Genomic DNA, 21,182 nt, shown 5'->3' on the forward strand with positions numbered 1-21,182 from the left:
CATAAATATTTGTATTTTAAGATATCTTTTAATAATGCGAAAAATAATATTATATTACGTAAAGCTAATGTTTGACGCATATGAGGAGTATAACGCCTTTTCTAAAATAATTTATATTTTATTTTGTGCTCTCTCGATCGCATGTTTTTGTCGCATCATGTTTTTTAACTTTTATTTAACAACCGTAGCTATCGTCGCGTATTTGGTATCAAAGCTATGTTTGCACAAGCATTCTTGTTCAGAACATAGTGTTCTCGATCCGAGTACAGAAATTGAATTGCGTCACGCGTTGTAGCACGATATCTTTAGTGTGTCCTCTCTTTTACGATGCACTTGCAGTGCCCCAAGTGCGGCGACGTTGAATTTGCAACCCCGTTCGTGACGTGCGCGGGTCAGAAACCGTCGAAACTCACCCTACAGAAACTCGAGAGAGGTAAACGAGAGTCTGAGAGGAAGAGAGAGAGAGAGAGAGAGAGAGAGAGAGAGAGAGAGAGAGAGAGAGAGAAAGTTACCAAGCAGGGAAGTTTCTCGAATTACGGGCAACTTTCGGCTCCGACCGACGAGCAGAACTCTCGAGAATATCGCGCCGCAACCCGTTAATAACTATCCGCGTTGACGTGCGCCACCGACTCGAACGACTTTGTGCATCGTCATTCGTTGATCTGAGACGACGCTGCACCTGGCGAGCGGCGAGTTCCGTGCATTTTCTTATAACATGAATGAATAATATAATAGAAATTGTCAGGCATCGTATTGTCGAGTCATTTTTTTTTTTTTTTTTTTTTTTTTTTTATTTAATTTTTATTATTTTTATTTTTATATTATTTCAAGTCTATATTATTATATTTATTAAAATTTTAAATATATTTATTTATATGATTATATGTAAATTTACATTTATATTTATTCTTTTAAAGTACTATTTAAAAATTGTCGCGAGAAGAAGTATTCTCTTTTTAGATAAATGATGGACATGTTCTTTTATTTAATTCTAGAATTATATTTATGAATTTTTCACGATATGCACAGCTTGATTCGTATTATGTCCATCGCGAGAAAAATTCACAAAATTAAAAGATTAAATATCTTGAAATTAATGTGATATCTCTATTTCTCTGCTTATCTTACAATTTCACGCGGAGATTCGAAATTTTTTCACGAAAAATTGATCCCGAGGCAACGGGGAGTTCGCGAGAAGCGAGCGAGATGACACGGCCCAACGAAACGGCGGAGATGCAAAGCCGAGCGCTCGAGGTACGTTCAGGTTAAGCTCTCGAAGAAGTCGTTCGGCGATGGCGTTTATACGAGTCGATTCCGCATCGGGGCGCTCGACGAAACTGGGTCGTCGCCATGCGCCGCACCGGCGTCGGCCGGTGACACATGTCTCTCTCTCTCTCTCTCTCTCTCTCGGCTCACGTTTTTCCTCTCGCATCCCTCCCCCGTGTATATAACGGCAGCTTGCCTCATCCCTTTATCCGGGTTGTCCTTCTCATCTTGGTCGTTCTTTGACACAAAGACTCGAGATCCTCGCCGACCGTATGTCATTAACGTATTCTTATTTTTCCTTGCATTGAAAGCAGGTAAATGCATCGCGGCGCATCCTATCGCTTTCTTAATCCTTTCTAAGAATTCCAATTATCTCAGAGAAGACACACGTCTGAATATACACTTTCATCGTAGTATCTTGTTTCGAACGCATTATTGAAATATTATTATCTAAAGCAGGTCGATGTAAAAAATTGAAATGGAAAGAAAATATATTTGATGCAGTTTATCATAAAAGAGCGTAATTCGCACTTATGCTCTTATTACGCTGTTTATAAATAACAAGACCGTCACACGCGAAGTTACCTTGCTTTTTTGCGCTCGACAATGCAAAAAAGAGCGAGCTTTTTGTAGGTAAACTCGAATAACCTGCCAATAAATACGAGTTACCCTTTGTCGGACGACAGCGCACAAGCTTTATCATCTGCGCTATTTTAAAGTTAAAAAAAAAAAAAAAAAAACAATATTTGATTTTTTATTTCAATATGAAGGTTCTCGTTATTACATAAATTAAAGGAGTAGTTACAGGCATTAGAGAGAAAGAGTACAAATTGAAAGGTACGATTAATCAAATATGTATTATTCTGTCGTTTTGTTCTTACTAAGTCGCTAATTGACCTCGATGTTATTCGCAAGCAAGTTGTAGAAACACTTTCTTTTTTTTTCTTTTTTTTTTTCTTTTTTTTTTTTCCTAATGTGATTGGAAACGCATGGGCGTAAATCGTCTTTTTGATAAACGACGTAGAACGACATTACGTGATTGCGCGACCGCATTTATCCGCGGGGGATGCACTTGTCGACGATGAATTTTTTTTATACCTCGGTAATGCGCCTCTCTGATTGTGCGCGGCGTTTCGCCTACGTTCTCTTCGCCAGCTCATCATCGTCCTTTCCTGCGGATGCAAATTAAGCGTTGCGGCCAAGTAATTCCCTATCATCAGTCGGCCGAGCAACAATGAAAGGTATTGCTTAATACCACGTACAGCAGGCAATCGGTTACCTGGAAGTGACTCAGAATTTCGTAGTGCGAGGAATCTGGGTCAGGCTGACAATTTATGTTTCTTAGCTATGATAAATTAATTTTGAAACCTCTCTGTGTTAGCTGCAACAATAAGCTCGAATAACATCGAAAACGCCCCACTTACGATATTTCAATAAAGTACATTACTGGCAGGAACTTGAGAGAAAATTATTTTTTTTAACGTGAAAAGGTAAATCCTCAATTGGAGATTCCGTGATATTTATTATACAATTACTTGCGGAAGCCTTGTAAAAAAAAAAAAAATGTCGATTTATTGTTCATATTATTATAACGAGACACGCTTTTATATTATTAGTAAGTCAAAATTAATTGGACGTTTGTAACATATTTTCGATATTTAATCAGAAGAATGCGAGTCATCCTGTCAGCTTGTGTTCCCAGGTGTACCTAGTTAATTAATTTTATAACACGTGTGTCATATTTGCAACGATGTTTTTCTTAATGATCACATCGTGGACATTACTTAAGACATTTGCACGACATTTTGGTTAGGTAAATGTTGGCAAAATTTTAAAATAATCTTTTATCGTTAAAGATAGATTCTCTCTGCAGGGATTTATTTATTATTAGCATTATGTCGGGGAAAATCTCGCGATAAACGTATATTCATTTCGCGAGAGCCACGCTTTTATATGTGAATACGTCAAAATTAAATAATTTAGACACAAGCATGACATTTCTAAATAGGATCAAAATTTTCCGATGTGCCATCGATTGAAATTCTAAAGCTTAATTTAGAATTCATTTGTGACACGTGTAGTAGGAAATATCACTGCTCGATTCGATAATATTCCAATCGACGATTTCGTCAATCCGCAATGGAATGATGTGGAAATACGGCTCTTAAATGGCAGCTCCTACACCGACGTTGGGCTCTTCCCTGCATTATCGCGCGAGGTTCGTGGAAAAGGCAAAGGTGTACAAGCCATAGATCTGTCGAGAATGATTTATAATCATCATCAGCGGACTCTATCTGCGTCATCGCGATAACGGCACATAAACAATCCGACGAATCGCGTCAATAATCATAGTGCGCATTGAGCTATGCATGCATTGCGTTATATTGCAACTATAAGAAGCGATGCATAATCGATTATTAAAGTCAGGTATTAGTAGGCGTAATTAACGCAGAATAAGATCAGATAAATCGAGAACTATAAAAAGAACATGTTACTTAGCTTGTGCTTCGGATATTAATCAATTGTTAATCGATCTCTGCAGTTCAGAAAATTAATTCTTTGTTCGACACAAGAAAAAGAAAACCATATTTAATCGACGATATTCAAGAAAAATATGCAGAAAGGGATGGAAAGGAGGAATCATAATTCTATTCCTAGAATACGTCACCCCTTCGTCATCGAAACACGAATTACGCCGTCAAATCGCTTACCCTCGGGTCGTATCGATGATTGTCTATATTCGGGAACTTAATTTCGAGAACCAGGCTAGCCGATATAAATGTGTCATGAATTCTTTCGTGAATTATCCATATCGAGACACGGTGGGAGGCAAGGGGAAGGGAGAAAAATACAGAGTATTATGACGGCTGATGAACGGGGTGGACGGAAGGATGAGGATGAGCGAAGAACAGAGACGCGATGAGGGGCAAGGTGGTCCAACCAGATCCTTTTGGCTAAACAGGTGTACACGGAGCCGCCAACCTGGCGTGTGCCGGCTAACTATACGCCTTAATAATACACGAATGGTCCGTTCACGGCCGGCACGCACGCACACATTAACATAAACACAGGTCGCGCGCGCGATGGATATATACGTATCGATCGATGCGTATATACGAATAACTCGAATGTTCGTCAAACTGTTCATTTCTATGTTCTGGATATTCCCTGGAGAAGTCTATTAGCGAAATGAGATCAATTTGTTTATGCAAATATGATAATCGATACAACCTCAAGTTATTAATGATTTTTTTACATAATTACTTTTTTCTATTGGAAAAAAGAAAATTTGCTTTTTCATATTTTTATACTAAAAGTGTAATATGACATATAAATGTTATGAATTTTATTAATTTTTTTTTTTTCTTTTAGATTTTTTATTTATGTATTCTTATATGTTTGTATTGAAAGCTTTATATAATCCAAGGATAATTACGACGGTTAATGTTGCGTCGTCATTGTTTTTGCACAATGCAAATTTTATGAGACGGAAACACAATAAAAATTCTGGAGTTTTTAAAGTGTATTTATAGCACAGTTCAAACTTACAAAACATTACATCTATGTACACATGAAAAATCGATTTTTTATACATTTAAAAAAAAATATTAAAATATAATATAAAATATGTCAATTATTGTTACCAAGATGTTTATATATCGCTTTAAAAATTAACAATTTCATCGAACAATATGATCCGCCGTGAAAGATTAATCACATCGAGCTATCTTTGCATCACGTACTTTCGATTGCGCATTAGTTCGCACGTACAGCTCCTAGCGCATATTAAAATGCAAGATGTATCAATTCACACGAATGCATTATCTCTGTTTTTCCCTGCCTCTCCGCGCGCAAGCAAATCATATCGATATCCATAAGAAGAACAAGGTAATAAGATAGGGGCAATCTAGCGAGTGCTTCGAGAATACTTGAGGTATGCGTCGAGCAGGCGGCAAACACGGAGAAGGCAAAGGCCTTTAGCTGGTGCATTAGAGTGCTACTTATGCACGGTACTCTCGTCTCAGGCGTGTTGCATTCGCGCCTCTACACGTACGATGCGCCTTCGGATTGAAAGGCGGGCATGTTTTTTTCTGCATAAAACGTTACAATAATATTTGCATCTTGACACATACGGTAGCTACTTTTTTTCTTTTTTAAAGAGAGAACCGCTCTCGCGTAATTATCGTTATCGCTGCTTCGCATCGCGATGCATCACGTCGTATGCCGGTAGTTATATTCTTCTAGGGTTCCCTTGTTGCGGTTCCCGCTCTGAGCGATATATCATTGCCTTAGCGCGAGTAAAGCGTTTTATCGCCACGAGACGTCTCGACGATTGTCTCGAAGAAACTGCTAAAAATGAGAAATTGAAAAAAAAGTATTTAGATAATTTTATTTTGGAGCTAGTTTCATATAAAAAATTGACAAATATAATATATATATATAATATATAAAGAAGAAATAAAATAAGCTATAAAGTATGAGATAGGATGTGAACATTTAAGGCTTCTTAAAACATGTGTTTAAAATTTTTTTTGTATAAAATCAAATATGTACATATGCATAATGTGAATTTGCATTATTACAATATACGCTTAATATAGTGACAATGATAGTGCAAAAATAATTCCTTATCATGATGGATTTCGAATTGTTAAATTCTTATCCATGTCATTGAGAAAAAAAATACAATCATCAATTAGCTTTTAAAAGTTTTATTAGAAGGAAAAAGAATCATTTTTACATGTATTTTTTAATTTTAAGAATTTTATTTATTTTTTTTTAGCTATTATTATTACTTTACACAATTTTTTTATTATTTTTTATATTGTATACATTTTTATGCACAGAGTATTACTAACTTACATCCATCATACGAATGATGAGTATAACTAGAGTTACTTAAACATGCAATAACAGTATCGATCAACGATGACTCTGTCGCTCTATTGAATGTATTAATTCAAGCCACGTGTAGTCACGTCGCAGCTCGGATTCCGCGATAAACTTCCGCTGCTCGTAAAAGTCGTAGTGTAATGAAATATGAGAATAAGATATATATAAGGACAAAGGAATATATCTAGAAACTTGAGTCGCTACAAACAGTCTATACCCTACATGGATATTAGAAACATACATTCATGCAATAAACGGTGAATAATGAAAAGAAAATTAGCAAAGTGAAAAATTTACTGAATCATTTTCTGTGAAAATAATCCTTTTCTTTTCTTTTTTTTTTTTTTTAATTAATCAATTCAATAATTATTTAAAGCAGAACCTTTAAGATAAACAATCGCAGTTGACCTTGGGACAAATCGACAATTTGACAGCCCGTAAATATATTTTAAAAGCAGCTTGAATTTTTCTCCTCCAAAATATTACTTTTATATTTTACGCGTTCCGCGTAAATATTAAGTCAACGACTACCGCACGGGGACCGATAAATCTTCGGAGATTCTTCTGGTTTCCCTAGCAACCCTAAAACACGTATAAATCTCGCGATCGAGACCAGCTTCCGGCAAACGCGAGGGGTTCTTCAACCCCGACGACAGTTTGACGACGCGCGATATTACGAGAGGCGTTCGCGCGCGCTTGCTTGGATCAAACTTGGCTCATAAGGCCCCGGCGGGGCCCGCGCCGTCAAAGTGGCGTGGAGGGGGGATGGGGGGGACATAACAAAGCCATCGGTACACGCAGGTGAAGCGACCGTCTGCTCGCCAAGCTGCTGCTCGCCAAGCTGCTCGCAGGGGCCCCTCTTGTTGGCGCGTGTTACGGGGCCCGTTTGCCGCGCCACCCGGCAGCGAGCAATAGCAGCAGCGGCAGCAGCAGCGACAGCGACAGCGACAGCGACAGCGTGGTGGTAAGTAGAAAATCGTGCCGTCGATGCCGCCCGACTAGAAGGGGCCCCTTCGAGCCTCAGTCAACCAACGCGCTTCGTTAAGACCGTACGCGTCGCCGCTTGGCTCTCTAACGCAATTGAAAACTTACCTCGGACAGTCGCGGTTGGAGACGTGTGAAATGTCGGCGGGAATTTATAACTCGGTGTGTGTGTGTGTATGTGTGTGTGGAGAGTTTTAGAAGCGAGTTATAAACGCGAGAAGAATCTTTTCATCGAAATTCCCATTGTTTCCGGTGTTTAAATTTCCCCCGATATACTTGTATACCGCGGCGAGAGTCGCGACGAGCATTTGCCGGAGCTGAGCTTACATACCCATCGATCGATCCCACTCCCCTCGGGTTCGGGTGGAAGTGAAAAAAAAAAGAGGTGGAAATCTTTAATCGAAATTCAATTTTTCTATCATTAGATACATTGTAAGACGCGAAAAGTATATATACCGGGAGTATCGCGCGATACTTGGGCTGTTGATGAAGATTTTGTGCCATGCGACACGGTGTATGTCGGGTGAAATGTTAAGGAAGCAAAGCTAAATTAGTTTGTGACGAGAAGCGCAACAATGGATAGGATGCGCGAGCGATAATTGGATGTGCATATTTGAATTAATCAATGCCGCGTATTATCGAACGCCTGACGCTCATTTAAATTCAATTCGCTGTGAAATGTTGACGACAGAGGAGGGAAAGGGGAGGGGGAGGGGGAGGGGGGAAGACAAAGTTGCGCGCAATATCGATCGCTTCGAGGCGGTGTTGAGTTTCAAAACGAGGTTCAACTGACGCGTCCCCCCCCCCCTCCCCCCTTCCACATTGCTGCGATGAAGTGTATCGCGTGACGTTCTTCATAAAGCTTTCCATTCTCGGCGCATATTTATCATTCACTGTCGTCGACGGAGTTATCACCGTCTCATTAAAATTTGTTTCGCGCGATCAATCGTACCGCTATACAATATTGACGTGAGGTTGTCCGAGGAAACTCCGCGTCATCATCGATCGTGTTCACGAAGGTTTCGAAACGAGGTTCAATCGAGGTCAGAGTTCAAAGGAAGTTGCACGATTGTTTAACGAAGCACGCTCTCCGATTTCTTCGCGAAGAAATATAATAGAGTTAAATTGAATTTATAATCGCTTATACATATCGTTCCGTGTGTTATGCGCTTACCAGAAATTTATAATTAAGATTTCCATGCGCTATTGTGTGTGTGTGTGTGTGTGTGTGTGAAGCGCATTTCTCTTGAATAAGCTCGTCGCGTATTCCTGCGGTCTCGCGTTGAACGTCGAATAAGATACTCGATCCCACATTCAGCGTGTATCGCGTATCGTAAAATCGATAATTTCGGCGTACCGCCGGAAGTTTCAACAAGCGAATTCGAATTCATGAGCGCGACGCGCTTATTCATGGTCGTCGATTCGTTTATTCGGCACGATTTAATCGAGTGCCCCTCGGGTCAGCGAAATTGTTACAATCTGATCTGATATTGCGAAGTAGATATCTACGAGGTATTCCAAAGAAAAGTATTTCGTCGAATAATCCCGACGTATTTTTTTTTCCATCAATTGAAATTTTTGCTTCTTAATTGCATACAGTTGCGATCAACTGGTTACTAGATTACGATTACTGAAATGTCAATTTACATATTCTCTTGTTCCCGGTGGGAACAACAATTAGCCGCTAGAGTCACATGTTAAACGTCAGAGGAGAAACGGTTGGACTGGTACATGTGTCGTCACCACACTCGTTTCCGGTGTCTACCGGAAGAGTAGGAGGTACCGGCGTGTGGGCGCGCACGCATGTGTGTGTGTAAGTTCAGCGAGGTGTACACAAGTAACTCCGAAGAGCCTCTTCTGTCCGGATTCCAGCCGAGGGGTCTGGGTCAGTCACTCACGTGTAAGAGCCACGAGGACGTGTTTGCACTTCCGGCGCGAAACTCGACGAATTACCCCGCGTCGACCTTGAAGAGCCATCCCCTGTTTTTCGCATCCCCTCCCTTCTTCTTCTCGCGTTCTTTCTTTTCTCGACGCCTCGTGCCGTGATATCGTGCACTCTCCCGACGCCTAGAAGTTAATCTCAACTTTCGAGCGAGTTTTAACGAAGCGCGCCCAAGTTTGCGCGCCGAAGGTCTTTCTCGGCCTCGCAATTTTACGACCTTGAAGAATTGTTGGCGCACCGACATCTGTCTTCGCGATGTAATGTTGTTTCATGACGTGGAGATATCGAACAAACGTCAGCTTTTGATGAATATATACATATATATATATATATATATATATATATATATATATATATATATACTCTTCACGCGTGCGCGTTTCACGGTTAGAGGAATCATTTCTTTGCCTATGGTGAATCTGAATCTGACGTTTTTCGCAACCTTGAAGAAAACTTTGCGGCAACGGTTTTTATCGGCGTATTTTCTGTCTTCCATGTATACGCGCATATATAAGTGTGTGAATTTATTCCTCGCCTTAAAACTTTGGAATATCTCGGATAATGTGAGCTTTGTATTTAAGCATGTTGAATGCTCCGTTTGTTCGGCAAGCGACTACTCACTCGCGGCTACCTTCTACAAATTTCTCAGATAAAATTGATTCCAGCAGATGCAGTTCAGTGCATTGTGCGGTGTGATAACGGAATATAATCCGCGGGATTTCGATAACGGAAAGAAAGTGTTTTTCAAAGAATACTATTTTGCGCGTGTCATAACTTGTCGGCGAAAGTGCGAGCGCGTTAATCTAATTCGTTGTGAGTCGCATGAAATTTTAATTGAATTGTAAATTTTCAGTGAACTTTATTAAACCTCGACAAATCAACAGATTATCTCTCCGCGAGTGTATAATACATATAAATTCAGATATAATCAGACGAAAGCCTGAAGGGTAAATATTTTGACAGATTTAATAGTTCACGTGTGAATGGCACTGGGTTAAAAACGGCAACTGTCCAGAAGAGTCGCATCTGTTACAGCATCATTTCGTGCATTCGTCGACGATCGTGCCTTATTTGCGTAGTAAGTGTGAGTAACATGAAACAGAGACAACGACAGCGGCAGCAACGTGGGCGATAAGTCATGTTCAGCAGATTCGAGCTGCTTCAAGGCGCTGTCAGCTATCTTCTGTTATCAGGTGCGCTGCATTAAGTCGGTTTGCTTTCACTTTCCATTCGATCGATCGATCTCTGTGAAATTACTACGCTGTGGTAATTTCACATAGTCATCGCGCAGAGATAGAGCGATCAAAAGTTTGCGCGCTTTGTTATCGCCTGGCAAATTTTATATCTCGATAATCTTATTTGTGTCTGTTAATGACAATCTCCTGGCATAATTTTATTTACATGATTTCCGGCATTTTGTAAACCGGTTTTCTGCCACAAGAGACTTGATTGACAAATTTATAGATTGTGTTTACATTGGATAAATTTAGTACGCGAAATTATTTACGAGCCGTTTCATGCTGCTGATAGTTGTAGAACGACTACTCTCGGCGCGTATTTTCAGTTAATATTGTTAAATTATATTATTCAATCTTTTATTAAACGATCTTATATACTTCAGTTGGATATTTAATATTTACTTCGCGCCAAGCAATGTTGGCTTTTTAATATTAAGTATTTATCTTTCAGAAATTATTGGGATATTTAAATTTTTCACATTGAAAGGCTTAAGTGGTGTCAACTTGACTAATTATTGACATGTAGTCGTTAACACAAAACGCGGCCTCGTGATACTTTAGCGCTAATTATTTTATTTTCCGACATCGAGAGCTGTGCTTGTTGTATGCTGTGCTACTGATTGATTGCAGTCATCTGTACTGAGTTGGCCGCTAAATTGCAACGCGGCGAATATTGATAATTAGACGGTGGAAGATTGCCGGATAATTTCGTACCTATTGTTGGAATAGCGACCATGACGGGCTGATGAATAATAAGTGTTTCGACATGCGATTATATAATCATTTATTGACATAATAATCGCAAAGAGTCTTTATTATGAATATAAATTATTTAGCATACATGCACAACATGAGAAATAATAACATGCCAATATGACCCATTAAAAAAAAATATATATATATATATACATATCTATTAAAATATTTAAAATATATAAAATATAGAAGGAGAAGAAGACATACAAGATATAATTACAAATATATATTTATGATATATTTTATATAAGAATATATGGTGAAGAGAGAATTATATACAACACACACACACACACACTATATAATTATATAAAGTTTTCAGTATTTGATGCTGATATAAATTCTAGACAGCGGGTAAAAGATTTACCAACAAACTTTCCGCTCTTGCTGGATTTCATTTCCGGCAGTGTCACGGCAGTGTAATTTCTCGCGTAGCTTCGTAATAACGTCGAAACACACACGCGCTCTTCCGCATTAGACGCGAGTGGTAAAATATGGCGGGTCAGAATGGCCGTGTGGCCATGCGTTCAGCCCTCTGTTTCGAATTTAACCCCCGCGCACTCTGCTCGCCCCCCTTTCATGCCGTAAACTTGCCCGAGTACCCCGAGAGAGTCCCTTTTCCCATGACGTGCGTGCGTGCGTGCGTGCGTGCGTGCGTGCGTGCGTGCGTGCGTGCGTGCATGCATGCGTGCGTGCGTGCATTGCGTGTACGCTATTGTTTACGCAATGCCGGTCGCGGCTCACAGTCTGTGTGCGGCTTTCTTCCACTTCTTCCTTTCATCGTTATTTCTTCTGTTTCCCCCTCCTATCGTCGCAAGCAGGTCATCGAATTTCTAAAGGCAATCTCGCGCACGGCAGACGGTCCCGTCAGAAGGACGACATATCGATGCCGGTTGCGTGGAACGCAACAAACCGCTTCTTCGTAACATACCTACCTGAATTTCTTTTTGCTTTTTGAATGTCGTTAACCGTTAGCTTCTTCTCACACTATTGAAACGCGCGAAATTTCAGGTCACAAAGATTAAAAATCTCCACGTGTTCATATTGATTCTGTACTCACACAAAAATGATGTATAAATATATATTAGTAATTATTGATTATTTTTTTTTTTTTTTCAAGAGATAGAGACTTTAATATTTAATTTTTTAAATCGATGAACAGATGTAACAGTACAAGACAGGGTCTATTATTATTCTTTAAAAATATGTAGACAAAAGAGAAAATTTGTACAAATTGATACAAGTACTTAGGAGATAAGATGATTATTTTTTCATTTTAGTGTAGGACGGCGTGCCGTCCTTAGACCTCGATAATCAGGTAATTCTTTAATTGCTACTAATTTTGCTAATTGCCATTCTTATCTTTTCTGTTACAGAACGCGACAGACATCCCACCAGTAGACTATCTGCGTAAGTATATAATATATAAGTACATTAGTCCAAAAACTTTATGTCAAAAATATTACTTTTCGTTATATATCCATATTTAATGCTCTCAATAACTTTTCTATTTTATTAAGAGAAAAAATATTTTTAGTTTAAAACCATATGTTTACTTCATGACAGAAATGCAGGCACGCGAATTATACATTCGAGTAATTCGAATAATCGAGAATTTTTTTCTCAGCTCACGTCGAATAGTGCGCTTTTTTTTTAATATTTTTGCTACATTTAAATCACTCGCAATATGTAATCGGGAAAAACAAATCGCGCAAATATATAACAAGTAGCAAAAGCACTAGCGAACGCGTCGGCAAATATCTCGGTTACATAGTAAACCGTAAAGTTTACTTCCAGATTTTCGCGGAGCTTTTAATTAAACCGCTCGGCGCGCTGCAATTTTTCGGCGCGTTGATTATTTTGCCGAATTTTTTGTTGTTTTTTTTTTTTCTTTCTTTACTACACACAACCGCCGTCTCTATTGTTTACAAGCGGCTTTTTAATCCGTGCAAAAAGTACATATCGCGAGAACTTGTAAGTAAAATTACCGAAGCAGAAATGAGCGACGAATGTTTTCTGTATTATCGTTATATATTTATAACAAAAAAAGAAAAAATAAAAGTGATAACGAAGATGATCCGGGAAACACTTCTAATAAAGATGTTTTCCAAGTTTTTCACGTGTCGTGAGTTTCTTGCCTTTGTGCGGCTGCGGTTTGGAAAACTTTCTTTCTTCTCCCTCGTAGACGAAACACTCCGTACATTTTTATGACGATCTTACCGTGCCTTTTTACCCCATCGTCACCTTTCCGTCGACATTTCCTGAAAATTTCTCGTGTAAACTTGGAAACTCCTTGCGAAAAAATCTCTCATTTCCGATAAAATATATTTTGCTTATACATGTATATTTTTCTCGATTCGATAAAATCTGTTCGATTTAACAAATAACGAATAGATTTTCAGAAACGTTAATTCAACGCAATAATTTAGAAACAATGATTTATATTTTTGGCCTAAATAATTACAACTAAAGAGATTGTATGGTTTTTTTTTTTTTTTTACTTTAGTTATAATGAATTACTTTTTTACTTTAATTATAATAAATCACTTTTCGCATCACTACTGTCCTTCCTCATATAATGTCAATGGTAATTACCAAGCATCAATTTTGATACAGAATAAAGTGAAATAGACGAAATGCTATAACGAAAGCATACTGCATGGAAATGAGATTAGGCGTACGTAGCGTCTCGTAAATTGAATTCGCGTTGTGGGAAGATTTTCGGGAAACAAGAATTGATCGGTCAGTGTATCCGTGTCGTGTAATACGATGATTTCCTGAAATCGGGGCGGTTTACATCGCCGTGATTAATCAGGAGCGAGAGAGAAAGAAATTAACGAGCCCCAACGAAAAGGGTAGGCAGGAACATGTTTCCCACCCTCGCTTCCCCTCGTTCTCTAACTTAGGGCTTCGACCCTTCTAACAATTTCCCCCTCTAATAACAGCCGCTCCGCACGCTCGTGCCTACGACGGAAAAGTGGGTCGCGACCGGACAGATTTTTTCCTCGTGTTTCGTACTCTTTCCGAAACGGAGTTTCGGGCTGATCCTTTATTTGTGCACACCGTGTGGCTCCGGAAAGGGTGCATAATCAGCGCTTTAAGCGAAATTTTAATCGCTTACCTGCCGCGTCGTTAACGCGGAGAATTAAAAACTAATTAAACTGTTAGTACCACGTTGTTTTTGACAGCACACGCAAGAAAATCAGTTGCCAACAAATTAAACTTCTAATGAATTAATCATCATATTACTTTAAATATGAAATTCCTTTTTATACTTGAAGTATCTCGATATTTCCTCGTTGGTTTTTTCAGAACACGATTGACGTGTAAACGATTAAATCTCACTTCTCGCCTCATAAAAATTTGAATAGACTGTAAATATTTCTCTTCCTTTCTGCTCTTCCGCGAAAAATATTGGTCCTATTTGCATTGGTTCCATTTGCGAAATTTGCAATGTAACAAAGAGAAGTTCGTTCGTGCGTTATCAGAGCGGTTCGCGTCCTTGTGGCGATCCGATAAGCGACTCGTCAAACTTACACGAGCTGATAACGAGTTTTGGTTCTTCGCGATCGCTCGATTTATTTCGCAATAAAGTGTGCAAATATTCTTCGTTCTCTCTTTGTCGATGAGTAACGATTTATCAAGTATATATAACTGTTAATTTTCAATTCTCAATTCGGAATTCGATTCGAATTAATACCGAGACTTAATTTATTCGACATTTATCATTTTTTCAATTCACAGAATTGAGAAGCTTGTGAATTGCTTTTTTTTTTTTTTTTTTTTTTTTTCGAACGAGAATTGGAATCTTTCGATTCTTAAATTATTTCATTCGGTTTAATACACAATCTAACAATCGTAATTAATAATTATTATTCTTCTCGTACACGTTTTGTCCGATTACGCGTGAAATTTATGACCGCATCAGATCGCTCGATTACTTCGTACCTTGTCGAGCGTCTTCTGGCATTCGAGATGCACATTGTATATCGCGAATCGCGATAACGGATTTATCGGGATACCTATCTACGGCATGTGCGCGAGTTGCAGACGTAAGTAACATCGTCGACATAAGAAACCGGCCGTGCGCGTCAGAGATTTCTCACTACGAGCTTTTCATGCTCATACGTTGCTTTAGCAGCGCGACGATGTTTCCATTCAGATGTTTATTTGGTTTCTTAAACGTGAAGCTCTGCTATTGCAATCTAAATCTAAATCGCACGATAACTCGTAGTAAATATCGACGATAGATGATTAAATTTACGCGTCCGAGAATAATATGATAATTGTTTATTATTAATTATAATTGCATCTAACTTGCAATATTTGTAAACTGAAAGTCTTAACTCGTGAATAAAGACTAGAATATTTATTGAGAATTTTGATTCTCAAGTTAGAAATCGAGAAAGCGTATTGAAAGTGAGCATTGAATGAATCAAGTTAAGAATGACAAGAAACTGTAAGGTGAGAGATTGAAAGTTGAGTGTTACAAACTTGAAAAGTCTTTCCACTCTCTTATCGAAAAGATAAAGTAAAGAGAGTATTCACGTACTATATGACGAAGTATAAACGAGCGTTTACGAGAAAGAAAAACTCGTTATCGAATGACAGTTTACGTTCAACATACCCGGGATTTCTAATTACGATTCCATCAAGATTTATAGAGGTATAATTAGAAGTATAATTAATCGTTGTTTTGTATGTAAATATTACATATCATTCTATCATTTTCTCGCCAGTTTAGTTAAGCCTTTAATTTCATTTTAATAACGATTTATTGATTGATTTTATGATAAATTGCTCGTATTTTTTCTCGTGATCTGCATCCATCACTTACAATGTAGCGCCACTTGTAAGAGGATTTCGAACAACAGAAGAGAATCACCGATTATTCTTCGCACATTGTCGCGATATATATGAATGACAAAGAGACGTATAATCAACAAGGCGTGTCCGACTCTATCTGGCGAGAGTAATGAAAACGAGCGTTGCTTCGCGTGCGCGCAGTTGCAGTAAAGTCGAAGATGCTACGACGATAAAAGGAGGCAGAAAACCGGGTTGCAAATAAAATCCTAGCTGTCAGATGTGCGTCACGGCTTTTCCCGACAACAACGAAAAAAAATTCGCTGCAGATTAGAATCATCGCTGGAGAAGTTTAATGTCTCTCGAGAAAATGCTCCGCAGATTTTCTGATGCACAAAGACGCGTTTCTGAGGATTATTCGATTAAATCGGCCATGTATACGTCTTTTATACATATTTGTAATAGTACATTAAAGTCCTGAAGAAACGTCAGCAAATATTTTTTCCTGAAATGTGAAAAATTCTATAGTGGTACCTGTTTTATATCCATAATTTCATTTAAGAATCTTGTTTTTTTTTTTGTTTTCCTCCTTATGCTTTATTTAATTTAATTCTAATTTGTAATTTACAAAATTGAAATGCTCTTTTCAGTTATATCAAAGATATTTGTCAAAAGCTATACATATAAATTATTTTACTTTTATTAGCCACAGGAGAGATCGGGAATGTGTACAAATTTAGAACTGGACAATTGTAAATTCGTCTTATAAATTAACGAGGATCGTCGCTTTTTGTCAGTCGTGCAACTCGCGATAATTTACATCCACGGATTAAGGAATGCTCTCTAAAGCGGGCAATCTCATTAACGCGATCGCGGAAAGTGAGGGCTGAAAATGGCCAAACAGCCAGACGCGACAGAGATCTCTCGACGAATGAAAACGAGAAGGCGGATAAAGTACGCGCGCTCACCTCGCCGATTATATGCCTCTGGCGTTAACTAAGTCGCGGGATTAAACCGGATGAGACATCGTTAACCGGAGCGACGGCCCACCTATGGTGTTTAACGCCGTATGTCCGCTTCCGGCGTCGGTTTCGCGCCAAGTAAACGACCTAGATCGCGCGAGAGCTCGTTACTGCAGACTCTGCCCTTTGTTACTCATTTCCCGCCGTTTTTCCGCGCGCGATGATGTTCCGGCAGTTTGCTCGGCAACGGGAAGAGAGAAAAAGAGGCTCGTAGTTCGAGATTCGTTTCATATCTCGCTACCGCGCGAGTGAGTTTTATCGTAATCGCTCTTTGTCGACAGACGGGCGTGTGAGCTATCGCTAGCTATTAAACAGCGAAACGGAGGGAATCTCGATTGGAACGCGCTCACGGAAGTTTTTTACTTCTCGCGTTTCGAGATTGCCATTTGTAACACGCGTATGAAAAAAAATTAATCACGCGATGTGTATGCGAGCTTTTATTATACGACAAAGTTGCAAAAAGATATATTTATATTAAATATATTTAAAAACATTGCTCGTGGGCCTTTGCTGTTAAAATATTCCCCGTCGCTAAGGAAGTTTATTTTTTACCAATCGTGTTCTAGCGGTTTCTATGAATAGCGAGACGCGACGGTTGGCACGCGAATTCCTTCGAGATGTCTTTTTTAACGTCGCGACGTCGATCGGTTAGAAACGGGATTAACGAGCGTCGCCGTTTAATTCAGCGCGTGTGTCTATTTTCGACAGTCCAACAGAAACACCAGGCGCCCACTGCGATCTAAATTAACTCGTTGGCTTCAAAGCGAATCGCATTCTGTAAACATAGTTAGCGAAAAACATCGGAACGTTCAATTGTTTTTCAGGCAGCCAATTATTCCGTATGATTATTCGATTAGTCGAAAACTATCGTGAACAATAAAATCAGCGAAGAATAATTGATTCAATCAAAATTATAAACAGAGAAAATTATATATATATATATATATATATATATATATATATATATAGATATTCCGACTTTATTTATCTGCTTTTCATAAAGCGAGAAATATTTAAGCGACAATATGATTTTTTTATTTTCAAAAACGTACGATATTACAAATCTCATTTTCTACATTCTTGACATAAATAATATATATATATATATATATTTTTTTTTTTTTTTCAAATGGATAATGGTTTAATTGAAAAAGGAAAGGCAGGAAATTGTTTACATCTTTATCGCAAAAGCGAAAGGACAAAGTGTTATACATCGCCACAAGGTGAAAATGAAATCATCTGACGCGAAGGTCCTCGTCGGAGTCGCCACGTGCACCGCGACGCAATCGTCGCTAATCGCTTTATTGTCGCGCAAATTTGCCATGGAGAGAGAGAAAGAGAGAGCGAGCCACGCGTTTATCTTCTCGGGTACCGATATTTCGTCTCCTCTTTCCCTCGGCTTTCCATATCTCATCCCCGGCCTCGCCGTCGCGCCGTCGCGCTGGAGGCGCGCAAAATTCTCCATCCACCTCCGACTATTTCCCTCCCTTTCTCTCTTCTCTCTCTCTCTCTCTCTCTCTCTCTCTCTCCTCTTTTCCATGGAGCAGGATGGAAGTGAAATTATTACTGATGCTCGCCCGTACGGCGCCTTCCACTACCTATGCAGACCTCCGTACACCGAGTCGCGGTGCACAATACAAAGAGACGGCGAACTTAATGTATGCACGCACACGTAGACGCAAGGACGGTGAACGATGAGTGGCGTATTAACCGGCGGCGGCAAGTCGACCCGGGATGGGCAGAGGAAGAATGGGTGGTTAAAAGTGGGTTAGAGGGAGAGGAGGTGAGAAGGAGGATACGCATTTAGAGATGGTTCATTTCGACTTATGGGAGGACCGCGCGCTCCCCGTAATCATTACGGGAGGAGAGGAGCCCGGCGAGAAGAGAGAGAGAGAGATTGCGAAACTCTCGGCGTGGAGGATATCACGTTCGCGCGGTCTTCGCAAATTTAGCCGTCGAGTAGTAGAGTCGGCTAAAATTATCCGCTTCTTTCCTCGATCGCGACGCGTCGTGTATATATATATATACAAGTAGAAGTCAAATAGAGCGGAAAGCCAATTCCATCCCTCCTTCGAGGATAATTAACACGCGCCGGATTGCACCGTTCATTAATCTTCAGAGATGTTTTACCACTTAGCGAAAGCAATTAGCTGTTATTTGACTTGCATTCCCCGATCGAAGGGAAAGGCGACGGTCCAACTGTCGTCTCGCCGGGTTTGAAATGAAGAAGAGAGAAGTTGGTAGTCAGCGTTAATTAATTTAATGTCGCGATGAATAATAATGTAACGTAGCATTGATTCAATTTTTAAGATACAGCTTTATTTAATATAGAGAATCTAGAGGAGAGATTTCGAACGCTGAATCCTAATTAACTTGTAAACAATATTATTTGCCTCTCGAAATACACAATGCGCCATCAAAATGCCATTCGCCAGAAGAAATTTAATCGAACTAATTAAAAGCGATGACATACACGTAATCGTATCGGACGTGTATTCGAGCACCGCAAATCTGCCGGAAATTCACTCTTGTCAGGTACAGGTGTTGTGCACCCTGTATCGAGCCAGCCCTGACTGCACCCGGACACACGTACGTATATACGTCGCATTCGTGTTCACATTCACGCATACAGACGCGGAGGGTACACACGTGTGCGTGCTGCATCGACGGCGTTACGCGGATGCAGATGGCGTATAACCAGAAGCGGTAAAGCGGACGAGGAGAGAGAGATGGAAGGGAGGTTTAAAGCCATAGTACGGGAGGGAATGCGAAAGCGTAACTCGCTGGAAAGAAAGAGAGATGGATCCGCGTCGCGTTGAAACGAGATGGAAACACGACGACGGTGAGGTTTAAAGGGGTTCGCGACAGAGACAAAGGCAGAATTCGCCTTTTAGAGGAAAGAGGGATGGAGAGATGGAAGAAAAAAAATGAGAGGATAAATAGAGAGAGGGAAGAAAGAGACACAAAAGACGGAGGGTGGTGGTAGAGAAAGGGGATCAACCAGGGAACGAAGTCGGCTGTCGTTGGAGAGGAGAAAAAGTCAGGAGAGGAGAAAACGGATGAAAGAGGAAGAAGGAAGCGATAGATATAAACAGGCCGTTCCACCGCTACCGAATAGCTTTTCAGTCGTGGATTATTTGATAAATCTCCGGGTTTCTCAATCTTTCTTTTACGGAAAGAGAACATCTTGTAGCAGGTCTGGAGATGCTCACAAGAAATGTCTGCTCTCTCGCTTGGAATAATTTTTCCGGAATAAAAAATTTCAGAGTCTTAAAAAAATATTTAATGAATTTTTGCGAATATAAAAAACATATATAATTTGAAATTATCTAAATCTTCAATTTTAATACGAATTCCGTCAAATATTTAGAAATAGAAGATAGACTGCTACGTGAAAATATTCTTATAAATGTATTTAACACAAATATTAGAGAGAATTGTTGTCATGCTATCGATCGGGAGAAATCAACCCCAGATTTTCGCCAATTAATTAATACCATCGTCACGATATATATATTTTGATAACATATATATCGACGCGTATATACACACCAATTCTGAGATACCCTGGAGATACTCTGAAACTTCCAAAGTCATTGGCAACAAGCGGGCTTGCTAGCTAGCTTCGTGGAATTCTATTCACCACTATACCGTCACTATCAGTGGCATCACCACTACTACTATCGCGTTACCGCATCGTTGCCTCCTCCGTCTTGTCCTCCATCGTCACCACCACCTGCTTCAACGACCAACCTCCCGACCTCCTCTTCTCAAGACCACCTCCCTCCGGTCTTCTCTACGCTCCTCGTCGTTCCCTCTCTTTAATAGCAGAACTTATATTAGCGTCAGTTCCGAGCACATATACATATATATGCTCACATACACGTATGTACATAGTATTGTATCATGCTGCTTAGTATAGAAACTGCATCGTAGAGAAGAATTAGGGCTGTGAGCTAACCAACGCGGATATTGCCTTTCGTTATGTCGCGCGTTAATTATACCGATTAATCCATTAGTTTCTTGCCTATTGTTCACTTTTGCGTACTTTATCTACAATTATCTCTTGTCTCTATTATATGATGGAGAGCCTTACATTCTTGGAATGTACGATTTGTCGCATTCCTTGCATACATTGATATTACGCTTTTTTATAGACACATGTTCGATGCATTTTACACGTGATGAATATGTCGAGTTTTTCATATATCGTGACATCGTTTATGCGATGACGTTTCCTGTTGCCTGGTTTTTTTTTTCTTTTTTTTTTTTTTTTTT

The 21,182-nt window shown here is 39.5% G+C and overlaps 1 protein-coding gene across 4 annotated transcripts in view; it reads left to right on the forward strand.

The window, feature by feature from the left end:
• Positions 1 to 21,182, forward strand: part of Lilli (AF4/FMR2 family member lilliputian) — a 202,348-nt gene that overhangs the window by 165,139 nt on the left and 16,027 nt on the right. For all 4 annotated transcript variants that reach the window (XM_072900452.1, XM_072900454.1, XM_072900453.1 and 1 more), the window contains one exon: positions 12,456 to 12,489. In XM_072900452.1, coding sequence (XP_072756553.1) covers positions 12,456 to 12,489 — 34 coding nt within the window. The remainder of the gene's footprint in view (positions 1 to 12,455; positions 12,490 to 21,182) is intronic.

Source organism: Anoplolepis gracilipes, chromosome 10 (assembly GCF_047496725.1).
Source record: "Anoplolepis gracilipes chromosome 10, ASM4749672v1, whole genome shotgun sequence".
In the NCBI taxonomy this organism is placed as follows: Eukaryota; Metazoa; Arthropoda; class Insecta; order Hymenoptera; family Formicidae; genus Anoplolepis; species Anoplolepis gracilipes.